The 26,971-nt window shown below is 45.1% G+C and overlaps 1 protein-coding gene and 1 non-coding gene across 2 annotated transcripts; both read left to right on the plus strand.

Annotated features, from left to right (window-relative positions):
- Positions 1-431: 431 nt before the first annotated feature.
- LOC148813162 (uncharacterized) lies at positions 432-7,861 on the plus strand. The gene is made up of 7 exons (XM_088908427.1): positions 432-437; positions 1,715-1,991; positions 3,229-3,268; positions 3,973-4,166; positions 4,415-4,562; positions 5,274-6,447; positions 6,763-7,861. Exons 1-6 carry the CDS (start codon positions 432-434, stop codon positions 5,662-5,664), a joined length of 1,056 nt encoding a protein of 351 aa, XP_088764553.1. The 3' UTR covers positions 5,665-6,447; positions 6,763-7,861.
- A 7,824-nt stretch (positions 7,862-15,685) lies between these two features.
- trnai-uau (transfer RNA isoleucine (anticodon UAU)) lies at positions 15,686-15,779 on the plus strand. The gene is made up of 2 exons: positions 15,686-15,723; positions 15,744-15,779. It is a non-coding gene; the product is annotated as a tRNA-Ile (tRNA).
- Positions 15,780-26,971: the final 11,192 nt, after the last annotated feature.

Consider the following 26,971-nt stretch of genomic DNA (forward strand, 5'->3'; position numbering starts at 1 on the left):
TTAGTGCACCCCTCACTGTACTGATTGTATTGTATGTATTGTACTATTATTATTATTGTATCATTCGTTACACTGTGGCTGTGTTGTCTGTGTAAAGCTGCTGTTGCACTGCAATTTCCCTCACGGGATCAATAAAGTATCTATCTATCCCTCTGCTCTCCTCCCCACTGAGAGCTGCTGTGTACTGAGTGGACTGGAGCATCATCCAGGTGGGGCTACAGGGGATCCCCGTGACCTGGGAAGAGCTGGAGAGTGGAGAGTCCAGGAAAGCGCTATAGAAGTGTAAGGAGTTATTAATTATTATTAACAGGCTGCCCAACCTGTTGTTAAAGCCTCTCTCAGGACACAGCTGGATGAGCTCCTCGGAACAATTAATTCTTCACCAGCAAACGGGGCGGAAGGGTCCCACGGGCTGAACGGGCCCCTCGTGGATGCAGGTGTGTTCACATGCAAGTGAAAGGCGGGACGCGACAGAGACTGGGGACGCGCCCCGAGAGACACCCCAGTGGGCATTGATTCGTCGAATATACGTATATTCACGGCGAAAATACGGCTATACGTATATATACGTCGCCTCGACGTATAATCAACGTCGAATTGCAACCGTAAAATCGACGACATTAATAAACTCATATATAACGTCGAAAACACATCTAACACAGTGCCTGAGGCTTTTTACTGTACAGTATGTATCGTGTGTGCCGCAACTAGGAGTATACGGCACTCTGCACAGTGTACGAAGTAAATTATTTTGCAGTAATTAATTTACACGTGTATAATAAATATAGTAAATATAATAAATTAATTACTGCAAAATAATTTACTTCGTACACTGTGCAGAGTGCCGTATACTCCTAGTTGCTGAAGTCCCACCCTACATCAACAGAAAAAGAAATAAAGGAGCACGCAATGTGTTACTTGAAGAATGCATATGCAAGGCAGGGGGCCAGGAGATCTGGACACTGAAAATAATAGGTTTTTGGTTCTAACTGTTAGGACAATTAGACAGGGTTTGCAAATAGTGGACAAAAATCGTCTTAACTTCCATTGTAATATTTTTTTTCTTGGAAATATAGAAGTTGTACATTTTAAAATGTATATTTGAATCAAAATGTGGTTTTGAGTTAGTGTGTTAATGTAATTAGTTTGTGTTTGTCATTACTATACTGTATATTGCCATGTTACCAGAATTTGTAGCTGAAGTTTAAGACTAGTTGTGTTTTTTATGATTATTGCCCATATGTTGATTGTTGATTGATTGTATACAATGTATAATTTGAAATACATATGTTTCAGGTGTGAATGTGTATTTTCAGAATACATTTCTAAACCTAATCATTGGCTTGGTTTGTTTCTACACCTATAAAACCTATCTTTGATGTATAATAGACCTCTAACCATATACGTATAATAGACCTCTAAAGTTATCCGTATAATTGACCTCTAACCATATACGTATAATAGTCCTCTAAAGTTATCCGTATAATAGACCTCTAAAGTTATCCGGAACTCCAACCATATATGTATAATAGTCCTCTAAATTTATCCGTATAATAGAACTCCAACCATTTATGTATAATGAACGTCTAAACATAGACGTATAACTTTAGACGTATATTAGAATTTCATTCTAGACGAATTGCAGACCACATTTAGACGTCTAAGGTATGCGTTTAATAGACGTATATTATACGTCTTTTGCCCACTGGGACAGCTGGGTTGGACAACGGACGGTTGGGGAAAGCCGACGCCTGTTCTTATCTTGACTTGCCTGGAAAACTCCCACCTCTTCAGAAATCACCCGTTTCAGCAGGAAAGGCTGCGTGTCGCGCGGGGTGAGGGGTTCGAGGGGCGGGGCCGCGCGCACACAGGTGTGTATCGCCAACCTGCCCCCCTCTTCCTCCTCTTGCACGCTTTTATTCCTTTCCGCCGCGAAGATCAGACCATCTTCAGCAATGCAGCCGGCTCCGCGCGTTTCCAGCAGCTCCTCGGTGCGTATTTGAGCTCGGTCCTCTTCTGCGTGGCTGCTGCCCCGCGCGATCAGCTTGCCCATCTCTCCGCGCTTGATCGGGCCGGCCTGCGGGTTTGCGGGTTTTGCTCTGCATTGTGTGTCGGGGTGGGTACGCCGATATTAATCCACGATCCAGGGTCACACGGACGCGCCGATCCTACGCGAGCACGGAGTGTGTGTCCTGTGATGGACTAGTGTCCTGTCCAGAGTGTGTGTGTGTGTCCTGTGATGGACTGGTGTCCTGTCCAGTGTGTGTGTGTGTGTTAAGCAGGCTTAAAAGTTAACTACACGCCGAAACGTGGAGAGAAAAAAAAACCCAGCGTGTCCGTTTCTGCTTTTCTGAGTGGAATGAACCCGCGCTGCATTCTTTCACGGTGCAGGGCTGTGGGTGTGTCGGGGTTCCTGTTCCAATCAGAAAGGTTCAGATCTGCGTCTGTGGGGGGGTTTTAATGACCGATGCGTAACGCAATGAGGATTAAAAAGGGACACGCGCGTGGCTTTCTTTCGGGTTCCCCTGTCTCGTGTGAAGAGCACTAGAACTGTCATTCGGTAAGAATTTGCAACTTCACTCCGATCCCCAGCAAACGCGGTAGAGGCAGCAGCTATAAAATAAGATGAGATTACTTTAATTAGCCCTATACAATTTCTTGCATGAGGAATGTGTCTTTTCACAGACCCCAGCTTGCTCTCCATGAGACACACAGACAGGGAGAGAGAAGCTGGGGGTCAGAGCGCAGAACCGGCAGACCCTTCCAGCCCCAGGCGCAGATCCTGAGCTACAGAGCCACCGCTCCGCGCTCCGCCCTCCGCTCCTTTGTATATAAGGAATTAATTCATTAGATACAGCGAGGCACCGGCAGAAACACACCAGCGACCCTATATTCACGAACGAAGACGCAAACACGCACGTCGGAGCCGCCCCTATAATGAAGGACCCTGGAAAAGTTTAATCTTACCCAAAAGGGGGGTGCAGCTCATATTATTCAACCCCCTTCCACCTATATAGCGCCTTTCCGGACTCTCCAGCTCTCTCCAGGTCATGGGGATCCCCTCCACCCCCACTAGTGGGGAGCCTCGCCTGGGTGACGTTTAGGGTGACAGAGTTGCAAGGAAAGGAAGAGCAAATACTTACCACACATTTTTTAAAAAGACGGGGGAGGGAGAAACCAAGCTATTAAAAAAAAAAACATTTTGATCTCCGTCTCTCTCTTTTCCAGAAGTAAAGAAGATCAGCAACAAAAATGGCGGAGAACAAAGGTAGGTGTGTTGGTACCTCCGAGGTCGAAAAAAGGATCACCGACTGCATGCCATGTGCGTGACAAGTCGGCTTAAAGATCAGACGCTGTTAAACGAAAGAACTTCTCATCCCGTTATATTATAAAGACGGAAGTCTGAGAAAATCAAAGATGACGTTCTTGAGCAGCGTCAAGTGAGATCTAATTTACAAAATCGAAAATGAATGCCCCCCAAAACAGCCGCGGGTGGTTATATTGTCCTCGGGAATCTCTTCCTTATGTCAAAATGGCTTAACTGTGGGAACGCATAGACCTGATGGAAGTTTGATAGGACTTGGGGCGCCCTCTGGCGGAAAAGGGCTTAATTATCAGCCGCTCGGCTCTCTTCAACAATGAGGCGTCCTCAAACAACAAGTAAAAAAAGTTACTCGTTACTACTAAAAGACCCGCTTATTAGATCTTGGTTACCACCATTTCCTCATCGATGTTCTAGAAAATTAATTTTTATTTTTGGATTTAAGTGAAAACAGCGCTGTGGTTCCCCCTTCTGGAACGGCGCAAACTCCCGGTTCTTTCCTCCCTGCTGCTGGGACGAGCTTTTCCTGCAGCGGCCGAAGCAGCTGCATTTGAAGGGTCTCCTCCCCTCCCATCTTATGGCCCGCGGCAGATTTCTTAACACAGCCTCCTGTCCGGTTTCTCTCTCTCTCTGCCTGCGTGCGCCCGCAGTCCAGGCCGGCTTCCACGCGGTGCAGTCGGTGATCCAGCTCCAGGAGCTGGTCTCCGTGGTGCAGAAGGCGGCCGTGCTGTTCAAGGTGTCCTACTTCAGCCTCTGCCTGTACCCGGATCTGGAGACCAAAGTCCACCAGCGGGGCACGGAGTCGCGCAAGCTGTGCATCTCCACGGCGGCTACGTTTTTACAGGTAGGCGACGCGCCCTTTAAATATCATTATTGCTGGCCCAGCAGCACTAATAGTGATGCTCGTGTAGTGGACCACTGCCTGGAAGTGTATTTAAAACTGATGGGGGGGGAGGCAGCACGTCTGTACTGACACAGCTGGGTGAGCTCCTCCAGTCAGGACAGGAGGATCTTCTGTACACAGAGGGTGGTGGGGGTGGGGAACAAGTATCTTTACTTTTCTCTCTCATTTCTGGTTCTTCCCCCCCGAAGTGCGCCAACGTGGGGACCGACGTCATGAAACGGGTGTTCCCAGCGATTCGGCAGGCGGTGAGGGACCAGCAAACGCAGCGGCCCGGGTCAGCCTGGAGCTGTCCAAGACCCTGATCCAGAAGGATATAATGCATAATGTCGTGGAAAAGTACACATCTTTATTTCCTCTGGGGAATTCCAGCTCGCGGCTGCTGGGTCTGTTGATGCTCTCTTGGGGAAGAGGGTTAAGTATCATTCTCATCATTTTAATCAGAGTTCAGTCAGCCTCAAGGTGGAAGGGTACAACTGAACAGCTGTGCAAATGGATAAAGGCTACTGAACGATACGTCAAGTCTCACGTTCGTTTCCCCCCCCCAAGGCACTCGTTTTTCTCTGTCGTGAGAACATAAGAAGGGCCAAGTCTTCTTTTTCATTTCTAACTGGTCTAGCCTGTTTTAATGGTTATTGGATCCGAGGCTGCAATGGTGTGAAAGTAGCCAGTTTTCAACCACAGAGCTGGGCACCTTGTTCCACACCCCCACCACCCTTTGTGCAAAGAGGTGTTTTCTGTTCTCCGCTTTCAACCACTTTCAGATAGTTTTACACTCCCTTCAGACTTAAAAGTTCCTCCAGCCTGTCAGTGCGGGATTCGCCCTTCAGACTGAAGAGACTCAGTTCCTCCATCCTGTCAGTGTGGGACACTCCCTTCAAACTAAAGAGACTCAGTTCCTCCGGCCTGTCAGTGTGGGACACTCCCTTCAGACTGAAGAAACTCAGTTCCACCGGCCTGTCAGTGTGGGACCCTCTCTTTAGTCTAGTCTCTGTCACCGGCTGGATGAACCCCTGACTATCTCTCTCTCTCTCACTCTCCTGGCCGCAGGTACGAGAGCCTGAATGGCAGCGTGGCCAGCACCTGCAGCGACGTGAAGGCGGTCCGGGAGAGCGAGCAGCAGGAGAGGGAGAAGAAGACGCAGGAGGCGGAGGCTCTGCGGGCACAGGCCCACGCCCTGAAGGACCGGCTGGCACGGCTGAGCGAGGAGAAGGCCCGGGTGGGCCGGCAGATCCAGGACAAGCTGGCGGAGAAGAGGCGGCGCCAGGGCGGCTGCTGGGCCTACAGCGACAAGAGCAACAACGCCCGCCTGAGCGCCCTGGAGGGCGAGCTGCGCCACCTCTTCGGGGAGGACAACCGCCTCGCCCAGGAGATCTGGGACAACGCGGCCGAGCTCAACCGCGTGCAGGCCGTCCAGCGTGTGTGTGTGTGTGTCCTGTGATGGACTGGAGTCCTGTCCAGCATGTATGTGTGTGTGTGTGTGTCCTGTGATGGACTGGCGTCCTGTCCAGGGTGTGTAAGTGTGTGCGTGTCCTGTGATGGACTGGCGTCCTGTCCAGGGTGTGTAAGTGTGTGTGTGTGTCCTGTGATGGACTGGCGGCCTGTCCAGGGGGTGTGAGAGTGTGTGTGTGTCCTGTGATGGACTGGCGGCCTGTCCAGGGGGTGTGAGAGTGTGTGTGTGTCCTGTGATGGACTGGCATCCTGTCCAGGGTGTGTGAGTTTGTGTGTGTCCTGTGATGGACTGGCGGCCTGTCCAGGGGGTGTGAGTGTGTGTGTCCTGTGATGGACTGGTGTCCTGTCCGGGGTGAGTGTGTGTGTGTGTGTCCTGTGATGGACTGGCATCCTGTCCAGGGTGTGTAAGTGTGTGTGTGTCCTGTGATGGACTGGCATCCTGTCCTGTGTGTGTGTGTGTGTGTGTGTGTGTCCTGTGATGGACTGCTGTCCTGTCCAGGGTGAATCCTGCCTTGTGCCTGTTGCTTGCTGCCCACCCCTCTCCCTCTCTCCCTCTCCCTCAGGGAAGCTCGGGAAGCCCAAGCAGCTGCAGGAAGTGCAACGCTGCCTGTCCCGCGTCCAGCAGATCCTGCTGAGGCTGCACAACTTCTGCGACACTGCCCGGGTGGCCATCGCCAGCCTGGGGCAGAAGACAGAGGCGGGAGAGAGCTTCCTGGATTACATCCAGGACTTCAAGGAGGAGTACCTGAAGAGCCTGGATGAGGCGGAGCAGGTGGGTGGAGGGGCAGAGGGGCAGATCGGTGGTGTGATTTTCTCTCCCGAATTTCAGTGGGAGCCTCCGTCAGTCAGATGGGTAGCTGTCTACAGTAGCTGGAAATAAGGAAACTACGATATTTTAGGACAGTCATTCATTTTAGAGTTAATAACTGCCATTTTTCTCCACACATCTACACACTGTGCACAAATGCACACCACACACATTCTGACTACAATCGCAACGTACACACCAACACAGTGTATACACACAATTGATCTGACACAATCGCACTCTACACCCTACTATACTGTATACACACTACACACACAGACACATTCGTACTACATACATCAACACAACGTATACACACTGTACACACAATCACACCCTACACCCCACTGTACTGTATACACACTACACATGTACACACATTCGTACTATATCCATCAACGCAACGCGTACACACAATCACACTCTACACCCAACTATACTGTATATACACTACACACGCACACATTCATACTGTACACATCATCGCAACACATACACACACTGTACACACAACTGATCTGTATTCACAATACACACAACGACACACTACACATGCATGCACATTCGTACTACATACATCAACACATACACACTTTACACACCACTGATCTGTATACACAATACACACAACCACACTCTACACCCAACTATACTGTATACACACTACACATTTGTACTGTTTACATCAATGCAACGCATGCACACGCACACACACACGCACACACACACACACTGCAGTCCTTCCAGGTGCTGTGTGCCTGCTGCTCCAGTGGGGGGGAGAAGTTCTCTCACTGTGAAGACGCCTACAGCTTCCTGGCCCTACGCCCCTCCAGTCTGTCTGCAGAGCAGCTGCAGAGGGAGTACGACCGGGCCCTGCAAGAGCTGAAGCAGCCGAGCCTCTCCCAGGACATGGCCATCGACGTCTGAGGCAGGAGCACGAGGACCGGGAAGAGCTCTCTCACGGCCTCTGCGCTTCCTGCATTATAATGGGGTCCCTGCTAGGCCATCTGTCTAGTTTCTTGATGATGTCATGTGGTGATTTATGATGTCATGGAGGATGGGAATTGCTTTTCCCTGCTCCTGGGGTTCTGGTGAGGGGTTATCATGCAGACTAGAATCAAGGCTAGGGTGTTGCTGGTCTACAGCAGGGGGGTTTGGTCATGTCCGTGTTTCTAGTGTGACTGCAGAAAATTTCAAATGCACCTTTTTGACTATGTTCATTAATGGTATTTGGACAGCTTAAGTGAGGGGGGTGACTGTCACGTAGCTCCACAATGTCATACTTGGGATCCCCCACACGCGGTGTAATTCATGTGCCTGATCCCCATCTGTATGGTGTGAAATAATGGAACTGCACAATAAAATGGTCTCGATGGGAGCAGTCTGATTCCTTTGCCGTCTGTGATACAAGCTGCCCAGCCCTGTAGTTTAAGCCGATACCCTGGCTTCTCTCCAGACACAGCTGGGTGAGCTCCTCCACTCAGGACAGGAAGCTCTTCTGTACACAGAGGGTGGTGGGGGTGGGGAACAAGCTGCCCGGCCGTGTTGTTGAAGCTTATTCCTTCGCTTCTCTCCAGACACAGCTGGGTGAGCTTCTCCAGGACAGGAGGGTCTTCTGTACACAGAGTGGGGCAGGGGTGTGGAACAAGCCGCCCATCCCTGTGGTGGAAGCCGAGACCCTGGCTTCTCTCCAGACACACCTGGGTGAGCTCCTCCAGTCAGGACAGGAGGCTCCTCTGTACATAAAGGGTGGTGGGGGTGGGGTACAAACGTACCCTTCCATTTGACTAAACAACCTTTTCTCCATATCCCTGCTTTACCCTGAGAGCCAAGAGGGTGGAGTCCCATCCAAATAACAAAAGACACATCTATTCAACTGACACTCAGAGGTGACCGAACACATTTCAGGTTTACACCCCAGTTAAACGTGCCTTTCCTTCATTTCAGATCGCTCTGCTCCCCATGATCTCTGAAAACCCACTCTCACACACCACGCCCTCACATCGCACATGGCTCTACATTCACCAGCTGTAATACAGCTACGAACAAAGACAGACATTGAAGTTCGCCATTACTAAATGACATTCGTATTAGTTCATGCATGTATTAATGTTCACTGGAAAGCAGTTTCAGTTAAATATTAAAATGTTCCCAGCGACAGCTGCATAACAGACTCATGACAGTAGTGACCGTATTATGTCCACCCTATCTGGGGATGTTCTAATGTGACTCCAGCTGCTTAAACCACATGAAGAGGTGATGTCAGTTCGTCCCCCTACTTCAGTAACCACTAGAGGGCAGCAGCTCTTGCTCTGAGTTCGCTGAAAGAGAGACTTACAGAAGACACAGGCACAAGAACGGAGCCTGGAGAGATGTTCAAATAAACGCCGCCCCCCAGGGAGACCCGACTGTGTAAGAGCCTGGGACCTGTGAAAAGAGTCTTTTATATTTCTATTTAAGTGATTTTTTTAATATTTATTTTGTATTGCTGTACGCATCTTAATTTTTCGTCTATTCTGGTGTCTGGTTTTCTGTTTTTTTTGGCTTGTCTTGGACTGCTGTAACACATCAATTTCCCTTCAGGATCAATAAAGTCCTATATATCTTCTGCTCTGTTTTGTACCTTACAGAATGATGAGTTAAAAGCTAAGTCAGCCATTTACAGAGCAACACCCACACTAACACAGATGATTTTTTTTAATTCCCACAATAGATAACAGTATATTCAAACAAAGCAACAGCAATATAATAAACCTGACAGGAGCTACTTTAACACCTCACGCTCTTTCACACTTCAATTCTCTCAACAGATGGGCAAAAAAAAATTCCAGCAAAGAGATAAGACTTTTATTGTCCCCTGAGGGAATTTTGTATGGACACCCAGCACTCCTGTACATTTAAATAGCATGCACAAAAAGAGAGAAGAAAATAAAATCATTGCACATTACACTATTACAAAAAATAAGAAAAACACTGCACATCATTCTATTGCACATGTACAGTAGAACACATAACATGGAACGTTTATAACACATCGCAAAAACATATTGCACTCAGGTGGGTTGTAAGAGTCAAAATTGTTTATCCTTGACATTTTTGTGTTGACAGCTGTAATGCATAGTGGAACAAAGGAATCTTTGTATCCGTTTCACTTACCTTTGGGAACCCTGAAACGTTTGCCCGAAGGAAGAAGTTGGTATTCAGGGTTGAGGATGTGGGAAGGATCTGATATCATTGTTCCTGTCTGTCTGATTAGGGATTTTTCAAAGATGGCCTGCGGGGAGGGCTGCTGTTTCACTCCCTTGACCTTGAAAGCTGTCTGGATGAGGCGGGTCATTTGCCATTTAAAATGAACTGATAGATGACCGAACCACACTGAAATACCATATCTGATAATGCTCTCGATTACAGCTCCAGAGACAGATAAAGTGGGTGACCGCAGCTACTGTCTGCAACACAGTGTGGTGTGAATGATACAGGGTGTAAAGACCTTTTTCAGACGAGCTGCGATCAAATGATCGGAACACATAGGAGACGAAACTGGAAATTAGACCATCTAACAACCCAGCAAACAGGGCTGAATGGATAAGAAAACCCATAATTAATGAAGAAATATAAGGTAACCAAATGAGGAATCACAGGAGAAAATATATGAAATAATTTAAAAAACAGGAGTATAACAGTGGAGCTGATGTATGATATGCAAACAGACAAAAGGAAAAAAAAATCATTGTAAATGGAAAGAAAAAACATTCTAAGCAAGAAATTATTCTGCAGACTTCATGCTGTCAACACTAAAAACAATTCAAGTTAAACAGGGGGCTAATTTCAGCGGCCACATTTGTTGCTTCTGGTCTTAAGGCTGAATTCCAGTTTGGGGTGCTGCTTTCAGTTCATTACAACTGACCCCAGCAGGAAGGGCAGCCCCTACATCACAATTCTCGCGAGCTCTCACCCGTGATGAGAGCAGCCTTGCCCTGATCTCCACAAACATGGCGACCATACAGGACTTGCACAACGTTCAAGAATTTGTGAAGGTCTCGGAATTTCTCACATTTTGCAGTACCCTCAATAATTTCTTCTGAGACGGAGATTTAATAACTGGTTGGAGACACTGGGGCAGCAATCCCCGTTTAACACTACAAAGTGTACATTGCCACAAACAAAATACGTGTTCCTAAAAAACGTTGCAAACGCAAAAGATTCCCAATAGCCTCTGAACACAACTATAAAGTTTACTTTTACAGCGGTAAATCTATTTGGTAATAAACAAACAAGCCAATAGCATAATACCTTAACGCCCTCGCCCAGTGGTGAGGAGGAAGCGCACCTAGGCGCTCATAGTACCGCAAAGCAGGCTGGGAGTTGTAGCCGGGGGGAGTCTGAGGGTCAGCAGGATGATATGTATCTGCATACGTAAATATTGTGATAGTAGTTTTAGTGTCCTGTATAGCTCTATAAGTGTATAGCCCGAAGTTAACGAGTTACCACCCTAACCACGTGTAAGTGTTCTGTCGGTCTCCTCATGTGTGTATAGCCTGTGTTTGGTTTTTGTGTGGTTTTGTTTGGAGAATAAAGCCGTCGCTTGGTTTACGATCATGTCTCCACTTGTCCTTTGTCCTGAGGGAACCTGAAAAATGTTACATTGGTGTCAGAAGCGGGCAGGATGGACAGACCATGGCAGACATTCACTGATTTTGTCAAGCGCCGGCTAACCCTAAAAGAGACTGAACCCACCGGCAGCGCACATACAGAGCCTGAGCAACTCCTGGGTGCGACAGGTGGCCACAGCCCTTACCAGGGCTACCCAGTAGTGGTCTCGCTGGTAGAATTGGGGCGACTGCCCACTACTCCTGCCCAGTGGATGCCCAAGAGAGAAGATGCCCTCCCTGCCGGAGTCGGCCAGCTATTCCCACACCCGCCAGCGCGGGTGCGACCCGGTCGCTACGACGGGGAAGCGCCTTGGGAAACCTACGAGGCTCAGTTCCAGCTCGCGGCCCGGACAAATGGCTGGAGCCGGGCAGAGATGGCCGGCCACCTGGCGGCGGCGCTGGAAGGAGTGGCCTGCCAGGTTCTCCTGGATGTCCCAGAGGAGGACTGAGGTGAATACGCGGCGCTGGCAGCAGCTCTCCGGCTGGGCCCGGTCGCCGCTGATGTCATGTTCCTTGCCCGCCGAGGATACCCGGCTTTCCCCCGGGAGGCGCAGCGGGAGATGGCTCTTCAGGCCTTTCTCAAGGCCCTCTTACCCGAAGAGCCGTGCCGAAACAGGGAAACAGGTGCTTGCCTTCCGTCTGGGTACAGCGACGGTGCGCCTGCTACCTTGCACCCATCCAGGAGGACTGCATCCTGGGGCTGGACCTGCTGCAGCGAGTGGGGACCAGTTTGGACTTGGGATGGCAGGAGTTGGTGTGGCAGGGGGAGCGACTTCACCTGGTGGAGGGCAGGCCCGGCGAAGGCCGAGGGACACGGGCTTGCCGGAGACGGGAGAAAAAGAGGCAGTGGCGGTGGCAGTCGCAGGGGCGGACCGGGCCTGCGAGCCGGGGAGCGAGCGTGCCGGATCCTGCCCCTGAATCACCCGGGGGGCCTGACAAGGTGGCGGTGGTGGTGGCGGGGGCCGAGCATTGCGTGGAAGCGAGGCGCGCCATTGAGGACCTCTACCAGCGAAGCTGCGAGGGCCTCGATTGGGACCAGTGGCAGCGGCTCCAGGAACTACTCGCCCAAAACGAGGACCTCTTTGCGGCAAGGGATGAGGACTGCACCCGCACTGCCCTGGTCCAACACAACATCAACACTGGCGACGCTCAGCCCATCTGCATCCCACCGGGACACATGGCTCACGCCAAGCGTACTGCCGCCGAAGAAAAAATCTGGGAGATTGTCACAGCGGGGGTGATTGAGCCTGTGGTCGGCGCCAGCTATACTTCTCCGAAAAAAAGACGGCTCGTGGAGGTTCTGCGTGAACTACCGCAAGGTCAATGAGGTCACCTGGAAAGATTCCTACCCCCTGCCGAGGATAGACGACGCCCTGGACTACATCACCGGGTCGACCTGGTTCAGCTCCCTGGACCTCCGCTGCGGCTACTGGCAGGTACCGCTCGCTCCCGATGCTCGACCGAAGACGGCCTTTTCCATCGGCCAGGGCCTCTGGCAGTTTACTGTCATGCCCTTTGGCCTGTGCAATGCCCCGGCAACTTTCGAGACGCTGATGGAGAAGGTGCTGGCATCGGTCCTGTGGAACCAGTGTGTGCTGTATCTGGACGACCTGCTGGTTCATGCCAGGTGTTTCGACCAGGCCTTGACGAACCTCCAGGCGGTGCTGGCCTGCATCCGCCGTGCTGGCCTGAGGCTCAACCCCCGCAAGTGCGAGCTCCTGCGGCGGGAGGTGACATGTTGTTGGACAGCGAGGGGTGGCTACAGACCCAGGTAAGGTCGCCGCAGTGAGGGGCTGGCCAACTCCCCGCACCGTCGCAGAGCTGCGCAGCTTCGTATTATCGGTTGGCTTCGTATTATCGGAGGTTCGTCCAGGACTTTGCCAGCATCGCTCCCCCACTGCACTGCCTCACCAACAAGGGCCACCGCTTTGACTTGGACTCGGGCTTTCGGCCGGTTAAGTGAAGCTCTGGTGGGGGCCCCCGTGCTGGCCTACCCCGACCCGCGGTTACCGTATGTCCTAGATACCGACGCGAGTGACTCGGGGGTTGGGCGCGGTGTTGGCGCAGGAGGGGCCAGATGGGGAGCGTGTAGTTGCCTACTGCAGTTGGGCTTTGAATAAGGCTTAACGTAACTACTGGATGGAGTACCGAAAACTTGAAAAAGCTCTCGCAGTTAAATTCTTTTTAATGTTTTTAATGTTCTTTTTCTTTTTGTTTTGAAGTTGTTTCATTTGTTTGTTTGTTTTACAGTTTTCAGTGGGTTTGTAATGTTGTATAGGGGCTGAATTACTTTGTTCCATCCAAATTCCATTATGTGAATTTATGCTTTTTTAATATAAGCATTAACAATACAAGGCGTGCTCAAAAACTGTTACTTATTAGCTTAAGAAGCGGCAGTGTTTTGACAAAGTGTGGTATTCGAACAGTAAATGCTGAAGTGTTTAATACTTTCTTGAGAGCAGATCTCCCTCGATTTAGACAAACTCTTGTTCGGCCGATGATTTCAGATCAAAATCTGAATCAAGTGGAAAGAAAGCTGAATTACGCAAAGGTCATATAAGGCACTGGGTATCAGTGGGTACACCATCAGGTCCTGCTAGGAGGATTGGGAGGATCAAATTGACACAGAGGGACCCAATGTGGGGGCTGAACCCACAGTTCTGAGATTAAGAGATTCATGCTCTATCGACCGCGCCTATATAAATCTTGTGCTACAGCAGTAATGTTTCTGGGTGTGGATGAACATGACATAATAGGCTGACAGTAGGAACACGTGGCCCACAGGCAGTGATAGTATCACTATCACATTTGGCTGCAGTATATTGTGTTGAGAGCAGCAATAACTTTCCTGCAGAGATGGGAGTGCCTTTAATACAGCTCTTTCAATTGGACAGAGTAACAGGAACCGACCTAAAGTTTCGGCTGTGAATCCATCTCCACATGGGGAAAAGAGACAGTAAAATAGCGATGAAGAAACAGAAAGAATTGTGCTCGCTGCAAAGTAGGAAAGAGGTGGTCAGACACATAAAACAGCTTGGTGATAATTTGCAGCGACAGTTTTATGTTATTTAGTACACAGATTTCTCTTCATGTTCCTTAAGATGTGTAATTTGTATGATGGTTGTATGAGAACAGTTTCTTCTAAAGTCCTGTCAATTGACAGTGGAGAGCTAGCTGGTGCACATCTTCAAGAAGACTTTCTTTAAGGCGATTACAAGTTTCTTGAACAAATCTGTGTCATATTTTTAAAATAATTTAGCTAATGAGCAACGAGAGTATAAATGAACTCTCCCACCCTCCATTCAAAGATAAAACTCCATGTGCGAGTCTAAGTTTCTTTGTAGCTACTGATGTTTGTCATTATTGGACATTCCCGGTGATATTGACTAAGGAGCTCAATTTTTACGTGTTGTAGTTTAACATGTGCAAAACATTTGTATCCCCTGCAAATATCGGCAAGGTCAGTGATATTCTCAACAATGTGTGCCATTGCAATTCATGCCATACGTTTTCCCAATGTATTCTGACATGCCAAGATCAGAGGGTCATATTTAAAAAACTGGTGCATTAAAATTTTTTGTACTTCAGGATTTTGATAGTCTGTTACATTGTCTTTCACACGTCGGTGTCAGAACTGTGAGACATTTTCATAATCGGGGGGAAGGCCGTAGCAATAAGCAGAAAGTGCAATCACCCTTTCCCAGTGTAAGTCCGTGTTGTGATGAGTTTCTAAAATTGGTTTGCGATTTTCTGAAATATATTCCATACAAAAATATAATTTGGACAGCCGCTATTTATTTGGATATTCCCTTTCACTGAAGATGTCTACAGTATTCCAGCCGGATTAGTACTGATCGACGAGAGCCATCTACAGGCGAAAGGCGACATAACATAACAGCAGCAGCATTTAAGGTGGAACGAAAAACGCGAATAAGAAGCTGGCGAATAAGAAGCCAACTTCAGCCTCGTAGCAGACCCTGGGAGGCACGCTCAAAATAATCATCTTTCCCAGTACTTCAGAGTCATATTTAGAGCGCTTTACTGCAATTTTATGTGATCGATGGAAGATGTGAAGCCATAGAGCCTGTACTGCGCTTTCACATTGAAATTGAAGCCATTTCTTATGCTTTCTCTCAGTGTCGGGGCTGCAATTGCGTGTAAAGGAGGCGACTTGAAAATGAAACGTGTAATCACCTTACAGAGGGTCTTCACGACGGGGTGCGTCAGCTAGTTTTCCATTATTGTCAATTTACTGGACTTCTGAAGAAACCTATCGACATCGAAAATACAAACTGCACAGCTTAAGGCACATGAAGAGAAATCCGTGTGCTGATTGACTCAAAAATGTCGCTACAAATAATCCGCCGGGTTGATTTACTTGTCCGACCACCTCCCTCCGTCCCTCTTTGCTGTTAGCACAATTCTTCCACTTTCTTTTCTTGTATTTTCCTTGCTATTTTACTGTTGCTTTTCCCCATGAGGAGATGGATCCACAACCGAAACCGTTTTCACCCTGTGTTTCTGCAGCGTCAGTCTGTATGAGAAGCACAGCTCCAGTGGCGCAATCGGTCAGCGCGCGGTACTTATATAACAGTGCACAGCGGAGTCATGCCGAGGTTGTGAGTTCGAGCCTCACCTGGAGCAGTATAGCCTGTCTTTAGCTACTGAAAGCAACTGTCGAGTTTAGATACTCTTAGGTATTTGATGGAGATAAATTAACATCAAACGAACAAGTAAAGGTAAAGGTTTATTTCGAGTCACGATCAAAGAAGGCTCCACAGCTGAAACATTGTTTCCTTCTCTTTTCAGCATGGAATAAACCTATACTTTTCCCTTTGCAGCATGCCCACGCATGCTGACGCAGCTCCCTACTTAAATTACTATCAGCTGTGTACTGTAATATGATTTGACTCCACGCTTGTGTTTCTCGGGAGACAGCAGAAATATTGAGGATTTGCGGCTACAGAAAATAATGTGAACTTTACAGGCAAAAGTAAGGTTACGTTAAAGAAACAAAAACTTATTGTCACCCTTTTCAACTTGATTATTTAAGACATTTGTTCGGAATAGTATATCTTCTCGTGTCTGTGGCTGTTGTCCTACAATAACGGTGGTGAAATAGCAGGAATGTGCAGAAAGAATCGGAGATAGAACAGAAGACTCATCTAGTCGATAGTAAGGTTGTGTAGGACCTCACACACGTCGATGTCAGTGTTGAGTAGTGTGGTTTAAATCTTCTTCACGAACCAGAAAGGAGTAGAAACCTAAAGTCTTCTGATCCGTAATCAGACACGTTATCTATTGTGCCATTGGCGTTTGCATCGCGTTCCCATACAGCACCACATTCAGTTCAGAGCCGCTACTATTCATGTGTTTTGTACGTGTGTCTTATTACTACGTCTTTCATTATGTCTGGTTTAAAATAATGTATCTTTAAAACAGACAAAGGGTTTATGAGTCTCCCTGAAATTCACACACGAAGAATAAAAGATATCACGTTTAAAAAGAACACAGAGATGCCGGCGATAGAAAACGGAGCGTCTTAAGTGCGCGCTATCACTGAACTAAACTCCCGATCGGTAAGTTTGTCGGCGGCTTTTTAATTGTGTTAGGAAGAGCAAACAGTCCACAGTGTACATTTTAAAGGTCTAAGCAAAACAATCAGACGTGAGGATTATTCAGAACAGGAGCCTCTACTTCTTTGTATACTGAGTTTTCGGGTGAATGTCAAAGTGAAAGACAAATGAGCAATTTTCACTTTTTGATTAAGGAACAAGAAAACACCATCCTTCAAACTGGATTCAGACCTGGGATATAAGAAATACTCGCTGCTTTTTCTACAGTCTTAAGAGCTAGCAACTGAGCTATCGAGAGGTCGGAAAGTAAATGTTTTGTCACACGCGTAGCCCAATGCAGTGTAGTGTTCCTCTTTATTTAAATCCCAGTTCGACATCAAAATACTCACTCCCATAGTCTCGTTTAGTAGAAGAAATGGACCAGGCTTCTACTGTATAAACGTCCAGAGTTCTTATAAAACATTTGAAGGGATATCAGTGCAGGAGGAAATTGACTCTTTTTCTAGTGGGATCAGGATCACATAAAACCTTTCGTTTGGATTGAGAAGAGGATCATGGTGACACTCAAAACATACTAACCTTTGCTTCTTTCGAGGACGAATGGATTATTGAGCTGCGAACATCGGTTCAAATCAAATCTCTCCAACTGCAGTTGCTTCTTTGAGAGTTTCTCCAAATCTTTCAACTGAACGTCAATATCGAGGGATATTGACGGTAAAATCTTACGGATTTTGGTTTTCTTTTGATCGAAATTGTATTAAAATTCGAGCCTCTTTCACAGTTGTATAATACTTTCCCCTGCATCCTCAGATAAAAATTCTAAATACCACAAAGTTACAATATATGGAATAGCATTAATTTTTAACTGTTTTTTAAAATTTGCATTTATTTAGAGCTACATTTAGTGCCAGGTAAAGATAACATTGTTTATATTGATGGGATATAAATGTACGATGAATTTATGAGCTAAAAGGTGTACGCAGGTGCCTTTTGCGTACTTTAATCAAAGACAATAAATAACTTTCACTCAGACGTTGATCAGAAGCTCAATAAATGACGAAGCAGAGGCTCCTGTTCCGAATTCCCCTCACGTCTGATGGTCGTGTTCTGATCAAGATCAATCTAAATTGGTACAAGGGATTTGAACAAATCTGGTCTTTAAGTTCAGGGACTGCTCTGTCTGCTTTGTAATTCAAAAATAGATACAAATGTCAAGTTTTTTATAGATAAAGTGTTGTCTGTTTTCAAAAGTTAGGTACTTAATTGACTTTATGATTTGGTTTTGATTTTGAATCGTTATATTATTAAGTTTGTGCTTTCTCTGTTTTTATCGTATTGTGAAGTTATTTTTTAAACAAACGCTTACAAAGGCAAACAGGGCACACAGTACAAGCTACTGTGCACTTTTGGGAGTATACCAGGTTCGATATAAAATCGCAAAAATGTAAAAGGAGAAAATACCCCAGACTGCGTGTAAAGCCCTCCTTGAGGTATGCTTTCAAAATAGCTGCACCAGGCACTTGGACACAGATAAACACAGGGATTTAAAATTCAGGAATATGAATGGTCAATTGCTTACAGTTGGTTTTTTTACGTTTCGTATTTAGCGATTTGTGTATAAATCTTTTAACAATTCATTAAAATGCTAACAATATGTAAAATAAAAACAACAGCACCGTTAAATGCCGGGGAGATGGGCAGTTTTTTTTTTTACAATCAGATTCCAATCTCTAATGCTGTGTGTGAGAGCTGTGTGTGAGAGCTTACTGTACATAACGTTCCTTTTCTCACATTTTCTGACAACTATTTTTTCTGACCAAAGGGGCACCCTGTCAAGATGTGAGTCGCTCTTGAATCAGAGCTGGGTGACACGGGCTTCTTTTCTGATATAGTTGTACGAGAAGCAGGAGGAATCGCTTCACTCGTATGAAGCATGAGCTGAATCAGGAGTGAGACATTTCGTGTGTTTGTGCATATGTCAACGCCTGACCTACATCGTAAAACTAAAACTAAATTAAAAACTAACATTAAGTTGTCAGAGACATTCATTTATATACAAACATTACTTGTTTCTTTGCAGATATGCATGCTGAAGTAGCTACCCACCTGAATATATTAAACGTTTCATCTATACAATCAACATAGTGTTCTCCTGAATAACTACTCGAAAGAAGCCGCAGCTCAGGTGTTAGAGAGATTTGAAATCAGATCGATGGATTTAGAGTCCAGACTGCTAACCGACAGCTGACACAGGTCTTTTACAGAACTGTTTTGATTTTTTCTACTTTGTCCCCGTGACGTCATTGTCCTGCTCGCAGCCGAGCCCGACACACGGTACCATCTGGTTTCTGTCGCTGGACGCTCACCCTGCGGTCCATGTGGGTCCTCATGCCCCAGTATAATGACGGGGACACTAAACTGTAAACAGGTGCCGTCCGTCGGCTGAGAAGTAAAACTGAGGTCCTGACTCTCTCTGGCCTTTAAAAATCCCAGGTCGTCTCTTGAAAGAGTAGGGGTGTAACCCCGGCATCCTGGCCCAATTTTCCATTGGCCCTTACCAGTCATGGCCTCCTAATAATCCCCATCTATGAACTGGCTTCATTACTCTGCTCTCCTCCCCACTGATTGTTGATGTGTGGTGAGCATTTTGGCACAGTATGGCTGCCGTTGCATCATCCAGGTGGGGCTGCACATTGGTGGCGGTAGTGGGATTCCCCATTACCTGTAAAGCGCTTTGAGTGGAGTGTCCAGAAAAGCGCTATATAAGTGTAAGTGATAATAATAATTATTATTATTATGTAAATTGCAATAAAAATAGAATATTTGATTCAAAATCGATTAATGTAAAAACTGATAAAGCTAATGCTTTTTTCAGGGCTATATCTACTTTTTTTAAAAAAGAGAAGTCTGTCGCGATTGTGAAATTTGGAGAAGATGCACCAGCGGGTGCCTTCACATCTCCAGCTTCAGTCTCGCCTCTAGCTGCGAGAAGGTTAAAAGCACACAAGTGATCTGTAGACGATGTTTGGGGAAGAGATAATTCTGTTTTCAGCACAGAGAGTGAGAATGAGCTCAGTCCGGCTCCAAGCAGAATCCATTCTGGTTTGGTTACTGTTAGACTGTGCGTCTGAGGCTCTTTGGATCGCAATGTGAAAAAAAACAATTCCTCACATCGAGAGGAAGGGAAGATATCATGTTTAAAAAATCAGAACCGAAGACTTGGATCCGGGGCCTCATACTTATCAAATTATTAAAATAATAGTTATTAAAATATCAGATTGTGTTTCTGCAACATTTCGTGCACAGTACGCCATTTTATCTAAAAATAAAACAACAGCCACAACAAGGGCTTTACACGCAGTCTGGGGTATTTTCCCCTTTTATATTTTTGCCACTTTATAAAGAACCTGTTATACTCCCAAAAGTGCACAGTAGATTGTACTTAATAAAAATGTACAATTCACCGCTGGTATAAACAGATGTGTGCCGTGTCTGCCTTTGTAAGCATTTGTTTAAAAAATAAGTTCACAATACGATAAAAACACAGAAAGCACAAAGTTAATAATACAACGATACAAAATCAATACCAAATCATAAAGCCAATTAAGTAGCTATCCTTTGAAAACAGAGAACACCTTTATATCTACAAAAAACTTGACATTTGCATTACAAAATGTGTTTTTGAATTACAAAGCAGACAGAGTACTCCCTTAATTCATAGATCAGATCTTGGCCAAAACAAGACAATCAGACGGGAGCTGAATTCGGAACAGGAGCCTCTGCTTCGTCGTTTATTGAGCTTTTGATCAACGACTGAATTACACAGATTCACTATTTTAACTCTTTGATTAAAATACACAAAAGGAACTTTCCTTCAAGCCAGAGTCAAACCAACAACCTAAGGATTCCCAAGTGTTTCCACTAGAGTTCCCCACTCTACCAACTGAGCTATCAGGAGTTGCTCTCTGGCACATACTGCCCAATGTAGTGAAATGTTCCGGATGAGTAAAATCCCAGATCGGCATTGTTTCCAACTCGTTTCCTTAGTATTTTTTACCTTGAATTTAAGCCACAAACCAGGATTCTACTGTATAAACTTCTGGGGATATTAAAACATGTTTGATGGGGCATCAATCATTCCAGGCGGAAATGTACTCCTTTTTTTTTCTTGGGGGAAATGAGGAACAAAACTAAATGCCATTCTGTGTTTCTTAGAAGCATTATCACAGCTAATGCATGTAATGCCTTTAGTATGTGAAGGTGAGAGTTCAGTTATGCCAGGGAGTAAAGAGAACAGAAATTTAGAAAATTCATATTTAAATAGATTGCAAATCTTCAAAGTGTTCTGTCACTGCAAAATTATTACAGGGGTCTACCAGCTGCGATACGTGCTTGTTTTGGGACTATTTCCAATAAGTATCGCATTCGCAGTAATTGTGTGTCCTTACTGGTATCTTTTAAACTGTGAGGGACATTCGGTTATATAGTCATTATCCGATTTTAACGTGTCGTGCATTTTAATTTACTGAACATATAAATTGAAACGTTCTGAGTCAGAGCCCCTGCACTTCGTGCTAATTAGAACCACAACAATGCTCCCGTGTCCTGAGCACCACACTGAGCACACGTTCAGCTGGGCTCTGACTTTGTTCAGTACGACTTCTTGTTGCAGTTGAGCTCAGAGCTAGAGCTGATCTCCATATTCTACCGCACTAAGTACTTCGAAAGTTAGTCCACAGTACACACTTTTAAGTGGAGTCAGGTTTTTAAAAAATTAAACCAGCGCCCTGTCACAGAAAAGTACCCCGGTTTCCCGCGAAACAAGCGTAGGTACTCAGCACTATACTAACGAGGAGCGCTTATTCACAGCTGAGCGTGAGCTCTGTTTACTGTCAGCAGACATTTCCTCATTTCCAATGACGTTTTCGCCTGCTCTCAGCTTTTTAAAGACGGTCATAAACGCTCATGAAGTAATTCATGTCAGTTTGAAGTCTGTTTCTGTTGTCTCGGCTCTTGACGAAGAAAAGCCGTACCTGGGAGACTCCCTCTCTGAAGAAGTTTGCCGTCACCCTGCAAGGGAGAAGAGCCATCAATCACTGAGACAATTAACATTAAACACGTGAAATGCGAGATGTTTTGATTTTTTTCCCACTTAAGGCTTCTATCGTTTCTACTCGAACGAGAAAAGCTTTTCATCAGAAGTGGGATTTGAACAAACGTCTCCAAGAGAAACTGCTAACTGAACTCAACGCCTTTGACAACGAGCCTTCCTGCCTGTGGTTATTGTATTGAATTATATGTTTTATTTATTTCATAGAGGAAACTTGTACGAGCAAATGTAAAGTTTAGAGAAACTTTAAATAAAAAAATAAAAACGATCAGAAATCAAAAGTGCTTATTTTGCGGATCAGTACTGTATATTCCGATACCGGTGGTTCTGCAGAAGAAATAAGCCGAACTCCAAACACTGTTGCCATTACGGCTACTCTGGCTGCAGCTGCTTTAAGATCTACTCAGCGGGCACAGAAAGTTGAAGGAGGTCAGACTGGTTTGCGCTGTCTAAATAACAGTGTGCGAATTTAAACCTATTTAAATAAGATTATTTACAATGTAATACATGCTCCAAAAGCGTTAATACTGCACTGGCTGCTATTTGAAACGCCTTCATAAATGACGCGTAATAGAGATTGATGCAGTTGGCTTTTATGCTTCACAATACATTGGAATCAGGAAAGTATACTGTATTGTAATCAGGAAAATAAATCAATTATTAATATCCAATACAACGTCTGTTCTTAAAAATGATAGCTGTTTTACACTGACGTCGCTCTTTATGAGATAATCCAGATTGTGAAGACGACTGCACCCTAGCAGATCAAAATATTACACGAAGGCTGTAAAGCACGCTCTGAATTGATCCGAATATTTAATTTCCGCGATCCGTTTAGGCTACAACAGGCAACTTGGCGCTTCTCCAGCAAACCATTTCTCAGTTTTGTGAATTACTTGTGCTTCCAGCACACTAACACCTGCAGCTTGTCAGGATGGCCGAGTGGTCTAATTCGCCAGATTTAAGGGCTCGTGTTTTTCCATTGCTTGGGTGTTTTGGTCTCTGAATAGAGGCGTGGGTTCAAATCCCACTCTGACAGCTACTGTCTTTTCCCTGCCTTGCGTTTTTCCTGTCTTCTTGTGCTCGCTGACAACGACAGGAAGAGGAAAACGGAGAAACCGGCTTGGGGGCACATGATGGGCAGGGAAATACTTCTTGAACACTTATGTGATCAGCAGAAAGTCAAATAGGCTTCGATGTCTGCCTTAAGAACTGTTTGGGCTGCCTGTAATCGAGGAAAGATTAACTGCAAAGTATGCATTCAAATGTGAAAGACCGAAATAGAAAACCAGAGAAAGACTTATTAAAAGAAACATTGTTTTCCTTGCGGTTTCTCCTGTATTTCACTGGCTGGAGACACTGTGTCCGGGCTCAGCGGTTATATAAGAAAAGACACAGGCGCGGTTCAGGGTTCTGCGCTCCCCGTGCGGAATGCGCGTCTCTTCTCTCCTTTAATACCTTCATACACTCCTCTCAAACCATAGCAAATTCCCGGAATATTTCGGTTTTACCTATTTCACAGGTAGTGGGTCTTTCTTTCCGAGATCACAGGTAGAAACAATAAACACGCTGAAAACAGGAAGGTATTCCTGATCGTAGGCGAAGATGTGCAAAAATAAATTTCCTAAAATCCAATACGGTCCAGTCCCGTTCAGGTACTATTCTGATGTAGATGAATATTTTTGGCACAGCTGTTACAACAAACAGGCAAATAAACTTTTTTTATTATTTCATTCGAGCTGTAGTTTTGAAAATGTTTTTTTTTTCCATTCACTAAATAATACAAAACACAAACCCACCATAAACGTCTGACCATTGATATTCCTGAATTATAAGCTCGTACACACGTACCGCGAAATTCGTGCAAGAGTCACAGCTGGGAGGCAGTTCAACGAATATGATGCCTTTCAGGGGCCGAGTATTAGACACGCCTTATCGTGCAGAGATTATTCTTCCTCTACCGCAGTCTTTGCCTCGGACCACCCCTCTTGGCACATTAGCACTTTTAATTTTCGATTTTCTATATAGAACACCAAATATCTTGAGGAAGTCTGTCAAGCAAAGACTGCTGGATAATTGATGTGCAAACGTAGGTTCAAAATCAACATCCTCTGCTATTGCCGTTGATTCTTTGAGAGTTTCTTCAAGTTCTTCATCTGACCTTCAGTATCGAGGGATATTGAGCATAATACCGTACTATTTGTAGCTTTCTTTTGATCGCCCGTTTTATTAAAATGCCAGCCTCTTTTACAGTTATTTAGATGTTTGGCAAGGTGTAATAGCCCCCCTCGCATCCTCAGCTAAAATATTTTAAAAGTACAACAAAATTACATTATATTGAACAGCGTTTATGTTAACATTTATATTCAAATTAAAGTAAATATACGAAAATATTAAAATACAACTTCGGCGATCTGTCGTTTTTGCTTGTCAAGTTCTCAAACAATTTTGCTATGTATTTTAAATTACTTTAGCTGAAGATGCAACGGGAGCATTCCCGCCACCCACTGGAACCTATAATTCCATGGGTGAATACTAACTGCTTGGAAGTTGCCAATGTCCGTAATTATTGGAAATTCCCGGTAATGTTGTTCTACATGTTGTTTTACATGTTCTGTAAAACAAGACAGGAAAAAAAGTTACCGCTGCAATTCGGATCCAGGATCTCCTCTTTATGAAACAGGTGTTTTAACCAGCTTTATCACAGCGCCGGCAGAACACTATTCTTATACAGGTGGATACCCACCCTCAAACCTTTGTTCTCCCGCTACTTTACCTTTGCCTACTGCCCTGTCTCTCTCACACCTGAAGAAGGCTCCACGGCCGAAACGTTGTTGTCTCTTTCTTCTTTTTTTTCAGCATGGAATAAACCTATTACCTATTCTTATACAGCCGCTTGGACACACCGCTCTGAGACATCTGAGGCCGATGTGCGCTGAGCCTGGTCGCCGACCAAAATCATGCCCAAGTGTAGATGGCTTTCGTGACGAGGTGGCCGAGTGGTTAAGGCGATGGATTGCTAATCCCTTGTGCTCTGCACGCGTGTCCCATCCTTGTCGGTTTATGTCTTCGACTTGTGATCCGTTTCTAAGTCGGACTTGCTTTCTTTAGCTACTGTAGTAGAGCAGTAATATTTCTAGCGTTGGCTGAACATGGCTTACAGCAGTAGCTGACAGATATAGTCTCTTAATAGGTTAAATTTATGCTTTGTACTGCTTTCACCTGATATTAATAGTAGTCCTGATGAACGATTTAGGGACATGGCGCATCTTGAAAATGTTCTTGTTAATTTCAGTTTGGAAAAAATGCACTCACCAGAAGCAGAAACTGGTCGTATCTGCAAAATGCGCAATGCAATAGCAATGTCTTGCTATGAGTCCTTACCTGTTACAGGAGGCGTTGTAGGACTTTTTAGCTCAGAAAAAGCTATCAATTCATCTTACATTTCTACTCCATCAATATTAGCAATGTTATCTTTACTAAGCTCTAAATATAGCTCTAATTAAATGCAAATTTTAAAATACATTTTAAAATAAATGCTATTCCATATATTGTAACTTTGTGGTATTTAGAATTTTTATCTGAGGATGCAAGGGAAAGTATTATACAAATGTGAAAGAGGCTTGTATTTTAATACAATTTTCGATCAAAAGAAAACCAAAATCCGTATGATATTACCGTCAATATCCCTTGATATCAACGTTCAGTTGAAAGATTTGAAGAAACTCTCAAACAAGCAACTGCAGTAGCAGAGAGTTTTGATTTGAACCGATGCTTGCAGCTCAATACTCCATTCGTCCTTGAAAGAAGCAAAGACAGGGATGTTTTGAGTGTCTCCATGACCCTCTTCTCAATCCAAAAGAAAGGTTTTATATGATCCTGATACCACTAGAAAAAGGGTCAATTTTTGCCTGCACTGATGTCCCTTCAAACGTTTTACGTTAAGAACTCTGGACGTTTATACAGTGGAAGCCTGGTCCATTTCTTCTTCTGAACGAGACTATGGGAGTGAGTATTTTGATGTCGAACTGGGATTTAAATAAAGAGGAACACTAAACTACATTGGGCTACACGTGTGACAAAGCGTTTACTTTTCGACCTCTCGATAGCTCAGTTACTAGATCTTAAGACTGTAAACAAAAACAGCGGGTATTTCCTATGTCCCTGGTTTGAATCCAGCTCGAAGGATGGTGTTTTCTTGTTCCTTAATCAAAAAGGGAAAATTGCGAATTTGTCTTTCACTTTGACGTTCACCCGAAAGCTCAGTATACAAAGAAGTAGAGGCTCCTGTTCTGAATAATCCTCACGTCTGACTGTTTTGCTTAGACCTTTAAAATGTACACTGTGGACTGTTTGCTCTTCCTAACACAATTAAAAAGCCGCCGACAAACTTACCGATCGGGAGTTTAGTTCAGTGATAGCGCGCACTTAAGACGCTCCGTTTTCTATCGCCGGCATCTCTGTATTCTTTTTAAACGCGATATCTTTTATTCTTCGTGTGTGAATTTCAGGGAGACTCATAAACTCTTTGTCTGTTTTAAAGATATATTATTTTAAACCAGACATAATGAAAGACGTAGTAACTAGACACGTACAAAACACATGAATAGTAGCGGCTCTGAACTGAATGTGGTGCTGTATGGGAACGCGATGCAAACGCCAATGGCACAATGGATAACGTGTCTGATTACGGATCAGAAGACTTTAGGTTTCTACTCCTTCCTGGTTCGTGAAGAAGCTTTTAAACCACGCTACTCAACACTGACATCGTAGTGTGTGCGGTCCTACACAACCTTACTATCGACTGGATGAGTCTTCTGTTCAATCTCCGATTCTTTCCGCACATTCCTGCTATTTCACCACCGTTATTGTAGGATAACAGCCACAGACACGAGAAGATATACTATTCCGAACAAATGTCTTAAAAAATCACGTTAAAAAGGGTGACAATAAGTTTTTGTTTCTTTAACGTAACCTTACTTTTGCCTGTAAAGTTCACATTATTTTCTGTAGCCGCAAATCCCCAATATTTCTGCTGTCTCCCGAGAAACACAAGCGTGGAGTCAAATCATATTAGATAACACAACACATCTATTAATTTAACACCCAGATGTGACAGAACACATGTAAGACTTACACACAGCTTTTAA

The sequence above is a fragment of the Atractosteus spatula genome (genome assembly GCF_055471065.1).
Source record: "Atractosteus spatula isolate fAtrSpa1 chromosome 10 unlocalized genomic scaffold, fAtrSpa1.hap1 SUPER_10_unloc_10, whole genome shotgun sequence".
NCBI lineage: Eukaryota > Metazoa > Chordata > Actinopteri > Semionotiformes > Lepisosteidae > Atractosteus > Atractosteus spatula.

Coding starts and splice junctions, on each gene's coding strand:
- LOC148813162 (XM_088908427.1), top strand. Junction 4,167..4,414: donor CGGCGGCTACGTTTTTACAG/GTAGGCGACGCG, acceptor TCCCCCCCGAAG/TGCGCCAACGTGGGGACCGA. Junction 4,563..5,273: donor ATGCATAATGTCGTGGAAAA/GTACACATCTTT, acceptor TCCTGGCCGCAG/GTACGAGAGCCTGAATGGCA.